We start from the raw sequence: 11,666 nt of genomic DNA, 5'->3' as shown, positions 1-11,666 counted from the left end.
TCCCCCATCCCACAGTTTAAACCCATCAAGAAAGTTGTTTGTTTGTTTGTTTCTGGTTCAGCCAAAAGTGGAAGTGGAAAGGGAGAGCTGGGGACATAATCAGAGGATTAAAGATTAGCTGCGACACACGGCCGGGGAACTGACCTTTGACCAAACATAAGTCACGCCAGCACAGCTTCTCCCTGTGCAGGAAGAGATCCCGGGCCCTCCAAGAAGGGACAGCTCGGGGAGAAGCCAGTGCCATCTGAAGGGAAGGAGATGTAAAGGAAGCTGCAGGGAGGGAAGACAAGGAGGGGCCAAGAACAGTCCCTGAACACGGACGAGCTTCTGTTCACTCTTAGCATCGCTCTCACTCAGAGCCCCGAACGATGGAAATAATATTTGGCAGAAATAAGAAGGAGCAACTGGAGCCTGTGAGGGCCAGAGTAATAGGTGAGCATTTTGTGTAAACCATGGGCAGTTAAATGTTTAGATGTACACTTTTTTTTCCTGCTTATAAAAGTAATGTTTATTGTAAATCATTTTTGGAAAATCTGGAAAACCGCAAATAGAGGAGACATGTTCCATATTCTAGGCGTATTCCCTGTGAAAATCTCCGTGTGCTTTTATGCATTATAACTCAGTTTTCAAGGGGGGTCAGTGGTTCTCACTACTCCAGGAGAGAAGTCCCAGGACGACTGCTATTGGCTCATAGCCAGTGGGATTATTCTGCAAACTGTGCTCTGTCCCCAGGGTGCGGTATTTGTAAAAGTGGATGCATCCTAAATTAATTTCAAAATGATTCGAGAAGCGTGTGCGAGGGCCCATTCCTGTGCATGCGCGGTGCGGGCAGTGGGGGGCACCGCAGAGCCGGATGAAATTTCCTCAAAGGTGCGGTTTCAGGGTGCGAGCACTGCAGAGCAGATGAGACAGCTCCAGGGTGGGAGCTGCCGCACGAACCCTCCTTTCATAGCTTTCTCCTCCTCTTCTGCATGGCCGCTTTCCTGGGACCATCTTGTTTAGACTCTACAGGGCAGAGAGTGGTCTGCCCTCCGGGTCCCAGGAGCTGTGCTGAGAACAGGGAAGGGGGTCAGCTCAGCCACACCACTGTTTTGGACAGATGGGCAGTTTTCACAAGGACAAGACAGCAGTGCCCACTGAGAGGCAAGTCACAGTGGAGCTTTACAGCAGACAAATTGCCTTGGAAGGCTTTTGGAAGAAAGAAATAGCGTCTATGTATATTTTTTCTGATTACAGAGGTAATGTGCAATCTATATGTGTATGTATATTACACAGATATAAAACTTGGAAGTGCAAGTGAGAACCCAGAGGGAAATAAAAGTCAGCTGTATTTCTTCTGTCTCTTAAGGACTATTAATATTTGAGTCTGTTTTCTTTAAGTTTTTAAAAGAAACATCAATATAGATAGTGTATGCATGTGTGCTCCACCAGGATTTCCCTGGTGGCTCAGATGGTAAAGCGTCTGCCTACAATGCGGGAGACCCAGGTTCGATCCCTGGGTCGGGAAGATCCTCTGGAGAAGGAAATGACAACCCACTCCAGTACTCTTGCCTGGAAAACCCCATGGATGGAGAAGCGTGGTGCGCTACAGCCCATGCAGCCATAAAGAGTCAGACACGACTGAGCAACTTCACTTTCACTTTCCGTCACTTCAGTTGTGTCTGACCCTTTGCAACCAACCATGTGGACTGTAGCCCACCAGGCTCCTCTGTCCATGGGATTCCCCAGGCAAGAATACTGGAGTCGGTTGCCCTGCCCTCCTCCAGGGGATCTTCCCAATCCAGGGATTGAACCTGCGTCTCCTGCATTGTGGGCCGATTCTTTACCACTGAGCCACTGGGGAAATAAGATAGTACAAAGACAGATTAATCTGTTTATAGGTAGACTTTATATATAAATACTTTTTCAAAAAATAAATGTACACTTACTATTAACTTTTTATTTTTAAAAAAAGTGGATCTGTGATACCCATCATTGTATGCTCCGGGGTACGGTGGGCATTTTGCCATTATACTCCCTTTACAGTTCATGCTTATTGACTGCATGTCAATACTTGGAAATTTTAGAGAACAAGAATCCCAGGACCTGAGATGCTGAATGAACCTTTAGATCTAAGTCAGTTGTTTTCAAAGGATGGTCCCCAACCCTGCAGCACCAGCACTCCCCAGGCTCTTGTTAGAATCTCAAATTCCTGGACCCACTTCAGACCCTCTGAATCAGATACCCAGGGGTGAAGCCCAGAAACGTGTGTCTTCAGAGCCCTCTGGCTGCATGCAGGCGGGGGGCCACTGCTGTAAGCTGGGCCTCCTCCCTTAACAGCTGTGAAGCTGAGGGCCCGGGACAAGCGGCGACTTGCCTGAGGCCAGGCGGGCCAGCAGAGGACAGGCTCCAGCCCAGGGCCGGCCTCCCTGCAGGGTTATGTCTAACCCGTCGGTCAGGGTCTGCTGGCAGGCAGCTCACTACACACGGTGCTGTGCGGCCACATCTGTCCAGGGAAGCCAGGCCAAGGCTCTGGCCTCACATCCGGCTGTGCATTCATTACTCTGATTCTTCCTTTACAAGGCACTTGAGCATTTCCTGACTCAGTTTCCTCGTATGGCTAATAAAGTCAGCACGTACCTACCACATGGGGTTGCTGCAGTGACTACGTGATTTAATCTACTACAGCACATAGTGCTCAGTAAACGTTCTTTTTAGGGCTTCCCTGGTAGCTCAGCTGGTAAAGAATCTGCCTGCAATGCAGGAGACCCCGGTTCGATTCCTGGATCAGGAAGATCCCCTGGAGAAGGGATAGGCTAGCCACTCCAGTTTTCTTGGGCTTCCCTGGTGGCTCAGCTGGTAAAGAATCCGCCTGCAATACAGGAGATCTGGGTTTGATCCCTGGGTGGCGAAGATCCCCTGGAGAAGTACATGGCAACCCATTCCAGTATTCTTGCCTGGAGAATCCCCATGGACAGAGGAGCCTGGTGGGCCACAGTTCATGGGGTTGCAAAGAGATGGGCATGACTGAGCAACTAAGCACAGCACAAATGTTCTTTTTACGTCTAGGGCTTTCCTTACAAGCTCAGATTCATCTTTCCCTGCTCTGCCTCAACCTGCTCCTTCTCCTGTGTCCCAGGTCGCTGTGGATAGTCACACCCAGGGCGAGAGACTCGGCTGGCACTCTTTCAGTGCTCCCTTCCCGCTTCCCCCACAATCAGTCAAACCCTCAGTCCCTCTGTTTCATCAGCTTCTCTGCCCCACCGCTACTATCTTCCTCTCTCGGGTCTTCCCGCCTCTCTCTAGCTTCTCCTCCACCCAGAGTCCACACCATAGCCAGAAATAACTTTTGGTACCCCAAATCTGATCACACTCCATCAGTATGAGAAGAGGTAGGTCCTTAGAGACAGAACGTGTATTAGGGGTTGCTAGGGGCTGGGTGGCATATGCGGATTAACTGCTAATGGGCACAGGGCTAAACATTGTAAATATACTAAAAACAACAACCAAAAAAACACCCTGAATTGTATACTTTGAAATGATGGATTTATGTTATGTGAATTTTATCTCAATATTTTAAATTGCAAAAAAAAATTAATCCTGTTATTCCCTGTTACACCCATCAAAAGTGTCCCTTTCGTCTAAGCACCAAATCAAAGCTAGGTATGGTCTTATTGACCTTGGTCTCTTGGCCCTACTTAACCCTGCATCCTCAACACTTGCTATACTCTCACCTGAAAGTTACAGGCCAGCTCTTACTAAACAGCTTGCACACTTCATGGTCTTTGAACTGGTCTCTGGGTTCAGGTTTCTCCAGAGCTAAGAATTCAGAAGTAAGTCATTTATTTGGGATGTGCTTCCCAAGGAACACTGGGAAGGCAGCAAAGGAGGCGTTGTCAAGCCATTGACCACCAGGAGTCATTGGAGTCGGATCCTCCAGGCAAAGTATAAAGCACGCCTCACGTTGTGTCCACCGAGGGCAAGAAAGTGGTGGCCTTGGATCCACAGCACCCCATCTATCATCGGGTGAGAGCAGCTTCCAGGGGCATTAACTCTCCACGTGGATCCAGCTTGTCCACGTGTGTGCAGAGCTGCCCCACAGTGAGAACAAAGCCCTCAGGTGAAGAGCTTCAGGTATTTGCAGAAAGCAGCCTTCAGGGAGAGATGAAAGCCAAGGGGACGTGGGCAGGGCGCTGACTGCACCTGTAACACTGTCCCAACAGCCGTGGAATGCCTGCCTCATGTGTAATTTAAACTTTTCGAATAGCCCCGTACCAAAAAGTACAAAGAAACAGACAACATATATTTTAATAGTGTTTTTCATTTAATGCCACATATCCAAAATGTTCAACATATAACTAATGTTTTAAAATTGATAATGAGATGTATTACATTTCTTTTTCATACTAAGTCTCTGGAATCTGGTGTGCATTTCACAATTACTATACCTCTCAGTTGAGACTAGCCAAGTTTCCAGTACGCAGTTCCCTTACATGGGACAGCACAGCTCTAGAATGTTCTTTCCTCATGCCTTTGCAAGGCAAACACCAACTCTCCCTCAGAACTCAACCAGGTCACCTCCTCCACAAAGTGTTCCTCACCCTCCTGCTCTCAACCCACCTTGGAGTGGAGTTCTGCTCCACCCAGCACCCTTGCTGAGTCTGTTGCATCGCCTTCATCACAGTGTATTTTGGGTATTTTCCTTTGTCTTTGTCTCTTAATGGATGAGGAGTTCCTTGGAAGCAGTGTGCGTGGGTGCTGAGTCGTGTCCAACTCTTTGTGTCTCCGTGGACTGTAACCTGCCAGGCTCCTCTGTGCGTGGGATTCTAGGCAAGAATACTGGAGTGGGTTGCCATGCCCTCCTCCAGGGGTCTTCCCAACCCAGGGATGGAACCCATGTCTCTTACGTCTCCTGCATTGACAGGCAGGTTCTTTCCCACTAGCGCCACCTGGGAAGCCCTACTTGAAAGCAGGGACGATGCCTGTTCGTCTCGGTATCCTCAGAGCCCACACAATGCCAGGCACATTCTTTCTGGAAGTGAACAGATTCAGTGAGTAGTACAGGGGCTGTATGGCCACTTCTTTGAACTTTTTGGTATAGGTGCAGAGCTGGAAACCAAAAATTCTTTCTCTCATCAGGGAAGATTCCAGCCTGGCTGCAGGGAATCCTGCTCCGCAATGGGCCTGGGATGCACACAGTGGGCGAGACCAGATACAACCACTGGTTCGATGGCCTGGCCTTGCTCCACAGCTTCACAATCAGAGACGGTAAGAGCACCGCACGGTCTGCCGTGGGTGCTGTAACAAATGACCACAGGTGGAGTACCTTAAAGCAACACACAAGTTTCAATTCTCTTCTGGGTTAGTAGCTAAATCATGTCTGACTCTTGTGTGATCCCATGCACGGTAACCCACCAGGCTCCTCTGTCCATGGGATTTTCTAGGCAAGAATACTGGAGTCGGTTGCCATTTCCTCTTCCAGGGGATCTTCCTGACCCAGGGATCCAACCTGCATCTCCTGTGGCTCCTGCATTGCAGGTGGAGCCTTTACCACTGAGCCACCTAGGAAGCCCCTAAAAGTTTCTAGTGGGTCTCAGACTAAAACTGTACTCTCAGAGGTAAGCAACTGTTTTCTGTTCTTTTCTGAGATGGTCGGTCAGGTTGCCAGTGTTGGTGCAGCACAGGCTGGCCTGGTCTCTCCTGTCCTCTAGAGCTCTCAAGGCCTCCCCTGTGTCTAACAGTGGAAATATAAACAAAAACATTTAAATACTGCTATACATAATTTAAGAGGGCACGCATAAGGCAATTAGGGCCCTCTGATTTGCAAGTAACATAAAGCCAGTACTTCTCAAAAGGTGGTCTGTGGGTTTCTGCATCAGAATCCCCCAGGATGCTCATTTAAGCTGTGAATCCTGAGACCCCTGCCCAGGGCTTGAAGGGTAAGGATAGAGCATCTATGTTCCCAGATGACCCTGAGCACACTGGTGGTGTGGGCCTCAGGCCTCTGTGATCTTTAAAACAAGGTGGTTCTAGTGCACAGTTAGCATGAAGAATGGAAATTAGTGCCAAACCGGGAAGAAAAGAACTGGAGTAAGGAAGCAAAGACAGAAAAATGACTCATAACCCTTAGCAGAGGCCACTAGAAGATAATGCTTTCAAACATTAACAAAGATTTCAGTAATAAAGGCCAGGTGGAGATGGGGAAGAGTATCAGTTCAGTTCAGTTCAGTCGCTCAGTCGTGTCCGACTCTCCATGACCTCATGAATCACAGCACGCCAGGCCTCCCTATCCATCACCAACTCCCAGAGTTCACTCAAACTCATGTCCACAGAGTCGGTGATGCCATCCAGCCATCTCATTTTCGGTCGTCCCCTTCTCCTCCCGCCCCCAACCTTTCCCAGCATCAGAGTCTTTTCCAGTGAGTCAACTCATCGCATGAGGTGGCCAAAGTATTGGAGTTTCAGCCTCAGCATCAGTCCTTCCAATGAACACCCAGGATCGATCTCCCTTAGAATGGACTGGTTGGATCTCCTTGCGGTACAAGGGACTCTCAAGAGTCTTCTCCAACACCACAGTTCAAAAGCATCAATTCTTCGGCGATCAGCTTTCTTCACAGTCCAACTCTCACATCCATACATGACCACGGGAAAAACCATAGCCTTGACTAGACGGACCTTTGTTGGCAAAGTAATGTCTCTGCTTTTTAATATGCTATCTAGGCTGGTCATAACTTTCCTTCCAAGGAAATTTTAATTTCATGGCTGCAATCAGCATCCGCAGTGATTTTGGAGCCCAAAAAAATAAAGTCTGACACTGTTTCCACTGTTTTTCCATTTCCCATGAAGTGATGGGACCAGATGCCATGATCTTTGTTTTCTGAATGTTGAGCTTCAAGCCAACCTTTTCACACTCCTCTTTCACTTTCATCAAGAGGCTTTTGAGTTCCTCTTCACTTTCTGCCATAAGGGTAGTGTCATCTGCATATCTGAGATTATTGATATTTCTCCCAGCAATCTTGATTCCAGCTTGTGCTTCTTCCAGCCCAGCGTTCCTCATGATGTACTCTGCATATAAGTTAAATAAGCAAGATGACAATATACAGCCTTGACGCACTCCTTTTCCTATTTGGAACCAGTCGGTTGTTCCATGTCCAGTTCGAACTGTTGCTTCCTGACCTGCATACAAGTTTCTCAAGAGGCAGGTCAGGTGGTCTGGTATTCCCATCTCTTTAAGAATTTTCCATAGTTTATTGTGATCCACACAGTCAAAGGCTTTGGCATAGTCAATGAAGCAGAAATAGATGCTTTTCTGGAACTCTCTTGCTTTCTCCATGATCCAGTGGATGTTGGTAATTTGATCTCTGGTGCCTCTGCCTTTCCTAAAACCTGCTTGAACATCTGGGAGTTCACGGTTCACATATTGCTGAAGGCTGGCTTGGAGAATTTTGAGCATGACTTTACTAGCGTGTGAGATGAGTGCAATTGTGCGGTAGTTTGGCATTGCCTTTCTTTGGGATTGGAATGAAGACTGACCTTTTCCAGTCCTGTGGCCACTGCTGAGTTTTCCAAATTTGCTGGCATATTGAGTGCAGCACTTTCATAGCATCATCTTTCAAGATTTGAAATAGCTCAACTGGAATTCCATCACCACCACTAGCTTTGTTCGTAGTGATGCTTTCTAAGGCCCACTTGACTTCACATGTCTGTCTAAGGCCCACTTGACCTCACCAAGATGTCTGGCTCTAGGTCAGTGATAACGTTATCGTGACTATCTTGCTTGTGAAGATCTTTTTTGTACAGTTCTTCTGTTTAGTCTTGCCACCTCTTCTTAATATCTTCTGCTTCTGTTAGGTCCCTACCATTTCTGTCCTTTATCGAGCCCATCTTTGCATGAAATGTTCCCTTGGAATCTCTAATTTTCTTGAAGAGATCTCCTGTTTTTCCTGTTCTGTTGTTTTCCTCTATTTCTTTGCATTGATCACTGAGGAAGGCTTTCTTATCTCTCCTTGCTATTCTTTGGAACTCTGCATTCAGATGCTTATATCTTTCCTTTTCTCCTTTGCTTTTCGCTTCTCTTCTTTTCACAGCTATTTGTAAGGCCTCCTCAGACAGCCATTTTGCTTTTTTGCATTTCTTTTCCATGGGGATGGTCTTGGTCCCTGTCTCCTGTACAGTGTCACAAACCTCTGTCCAGAGTTCATCAGGCACTCTATCTATCAGATCTAGTCCCTTAAATCTATTCCTCACTTCCACTGTATAATCATAAGGGATTTGATTTAGGTCATATCTGAATGGTCTAGTGGTGTTCCCTACTTTCTTCAATTTAAGTATGAATTTGGCAATAAGGAGTTCATGATCTGAGCCACAGTCAGCTCCTGGTCTTATTTTTGCTAACTGTATACAGCTTCTCCATCTTTGACTGCAAAGAATATAATCAATCTGATTTCAGTGTTGACCATCTGGTGATGTCCACGTGTAGAGTCTTCTTTCGTGTTGTTGGAAGAGGGTGTTTGCTATGACCAGTGCGTTCTCTTGGCAAAACTCTATTAGCCTTTGCCCTGCTTCATTCCTTGCTCCAAGGCCAAATCTGCCTGTTACTCCAGGTGTTTCTTGACTTCCTACTTTTGCATTCCAGTCCCCTATAATCAAAAGGACATCTTTTTTGGGTGTTAGTTCTAAAAGGTCTTGTAGGTCTTCATAGAACCGTTCAACTTCGGCTTCTTCAGCGTTACTGGTTGGGGCATAGGCCTGGATTACTGTAATACTGAATGTTTTGCCTTGGAAACGAACAGAAATCATTCTGTCGTTTTTAAGATTGCATCCAGGTACTGCATTTCGGACTCTTTTGTTGACCATGATGGCCACTCCATTTCTTCTAAGGGATTCCTGCCCACAGTAGTAGATATAATGGTCATCTGAGTTAAATTCACCCATTCCAGTCCATTTTAGTTCACTGATTCCTAGAATGTCTACGTTCACTCTTGCCATCTCCTGTTTGACCACTTCCAATTTGCCTTGCTTCATGGACCTAACATTCCAGGTTCCTATGCAATACTGCTCTTTATAGCATCGGACCTTGCTTCTATCATCGGTCACATCCACAACTGTGTATTGGTTTTGCTTTTGCTCCATCCCTTTATTCCTTCTAGAGTTACTTCTCCACTGATCTCCAGTAGCATACTGGGCACCTACCGACCTGGGGAATTCCTCATTCAGTATCCTATCATATTGCCCTTTGATACTGTTCATGGGGTTCTCAAGACAAGTATACTGAAGTGGTTTGCCATTCCCTTCTCCAGTGGACCACATTCGGCTGTGGTCCATGTAATCAGATTGGCTAGTTTCCTGTGATTATGATTTCAGTGTGTCTGCCCTCTGATGCCCCCTCGCAATACCTACCGTCTTATTTGGATTTCTCTTACCTTGGTGGTGGAAAATCTCTTCACAGCCGCTCCAGCAAAGTGCAGCCACTGTACCTTACCTTGGACGAGGGTTATCTCCTCAAGGCCGCCCCTCCTGACCTTGAACGTGGAGTAGATCCTCTCGGCCCTCCTGCACCCACGCAGCCACCCCCTGTTGGACGTGGGATAGCTCCTCTCTGCCGCCAGCCCTGGCCTCAGGAGTTGGGTAGCTCCTCTCGGCTGCGCCTCTTTGCCTGGTCGGTTGCGCGGGGGCCGGGGTCCCTCGCGTCTGCGCCGCCGGGGGCCGGCGTCCCTCGCGTCTGCGCCGCCGGGGGCCGGCGTCCCTCCCGTCTGCGCCGCCGGGGGCCGGCGTCTCTCGCGTCATACAGGAGCGCTTTTTTCAAGCCTAAAATTCTTCCAAATTAAAATTTTTTATAAAGCAGATATGGAGATGAGTCAACACAGGTCCCCCTTAGCGATAGATTTGATTGTTTTCCAATAAGAAACAAAGTCGTCATCCCATGAGGATTCGAATGAGTGAATTCCAAGAGTCAAAGTCACAGAGTTGTTTTTTTTTAATTACAGTTGATTTGCAATGCTGCGTTAGTTTCAGGTGTACAGCAACGTGAATCAGTTACACATAAACATGTATCTACTTATTTTTTTTTTTTTTTTGGAGAAGGAAATGGTAACCCACTCCAGTACTCTTGCCAGGAGAATCCCATGGACAGAGGAGCCTGCTGGCATGCTGCAGTCCATGGGGTCGAAAAACAGTCGGACACAACCGAGTGACTGAACAACTCTTTTTTTAGATTCTTTTCCCATATAGGCTATAATAGAGTATTGAGTAGAGCTCCCTGTGCTATACAGTAAGTCCTTATTAGTTATCTACTTTATATACAATAGTGTATATATGTCAATCCCTGGGCAAGAATTTCCTGAAATGCAGTCTTTCCTTGAAGCCCATAATTGTGACAGTGGACATGTGGTGGGCATTTCTCTGATGGGAATGAGCTCTCAGTGTGTCTTGGGCCCCACTTTTTGGGATATTATAATTGCACCAACCATGGAAGCATAGGTTATACTACAGCAAGGAATGTGAAAAGTCAACATAATGCCATGTGCTAATTACTGGCAAAAAAAAACCCCACCAAACTCTAGAGATTTGAAATTATCCACCAAAATGAAGGTCCCAGGCCTAAGTATTCACAGCCCTGAAGACCTGGTAGGGTCCCCACGGGTCCCCCAGCCTCATCCCATTCCTGCTGCTCTCAAGCACCTAACTGGTGGTTCAGCCGGTGCTGACTCAGCCCTTACAGGAAGTGAGCAGTGCTCCCCAACCCCAGGTCTTGACTTACAGACTCTCTGGGGAGACTGACTGGGAACACCTCGCCCTCTTTCCTAACCCCACCTCCCCGATTCATGGTTCAATTACACTCATCCTTCAAGGGCTTTGAAAAGCTGTGGCAAGGGAATCAGAGATCAGAGTGACACAGTCACAAGCCAAGGAAAAGAGGCAGCTCTTAGACTCTCCCCAAGAACTCCAGGGAGAACCCGTCCTGCTGACACTTTGATTTTTGCCCTGAAAAACCCACTTCAGACCTGTCTTTCAAAACAGATAACAAATTTGTGTTTTGTGAAGCCACTACATTTTTGATAATTTGTTACAGCAACCACAAGAAATTAATATAGGTCTAGAACCATCCGGTATATTTTCAAGTTGGCCTTGGCAGATTGGTCAAGGGTCCATGCTTTTCTGGAGTGAGTGAGATTCTCTCCAGCATCAACACATGTACTGACCCTCTCCTGTGTGCAGAATGGGTATAAGCATGCTCCCTGGTTGTAAACAGTACGGCAGAAGCCAACACAATATTGTAAAGCAAGCATGCTCCAAGTAAAATTTTTTAGAGATTTGGAAAATAATTTTAGTGAGAGCAAAAAGTCTTCTGTACCATTAATAATTAAAAATAAAACCATGTTTATTTCAATTAAAAAATGTTACTCCAGGGGCTAAATTGTTCATGTAAGGCTCCCAGAACTGAACTGGGTCCTTGGGAAACCCAGCCTGAGTTTGAGGCCTTCTGGATCAGTCCTCCAAACCTGGATCTTACCTGGAGGGATTCCAACATAGTGGAAAGCATGGTCAATGGCCAGGGCCAGCAGGTCTCTGGGTGATGATGGACAAGGAGATGGAACATTTCTGAGCCTCAGTTCCCTCATACGTAGATGGAGCTGGGACTTGGAATACTTACCTCGCCATATTGTTGTGAGTCAACCTTGCCGAAA

General features: G+C 47.0%; 1 protein-coding gene across 1 annotated transcript in view; it reads left to right on the top strand.

The window, feature by feature from the left end:
• Positions 1-368: 368 nt before the first annotated feature.
• The window catches only part of BCO1 (beta-carotene oxygenase 1), a 35,539-nt gene continuing 24,241 nt past the window's right edge, over positions 369-11,666 (top strand). The window contains exons 1-2 of the mRNA XM_055411138.2: positions 369-432; positions 5,119-5,247. Coding sequence (XP_055267113.2) covers positions 369-432; positions 5,119-5,247 — 193 coding nt within the window. The remainder of the gene's footprint in view (positions 433-5,118; positions 5,248-11,666) is intronic.

Source organism: Moschus berezovskii, chromosome 22 (assembly GCF_049115385.1).
Source record: "Moschus berezovskii isolate FMDL1 chromosome 22, NW_MosBer_1.0, whole genome shotgun sequence".
Lineage (NCBI taxonomy): Eukaryota > Metazoa > Chordata > Mammalia > Artiodactyla > Moschidae > Moschus > Moschus berezovskii.
The sequence above is the reverse complement of the archived record's forward strand: the minus strand, read 5'-3'. Positions and strand labels throughout refer to the sequence as shown.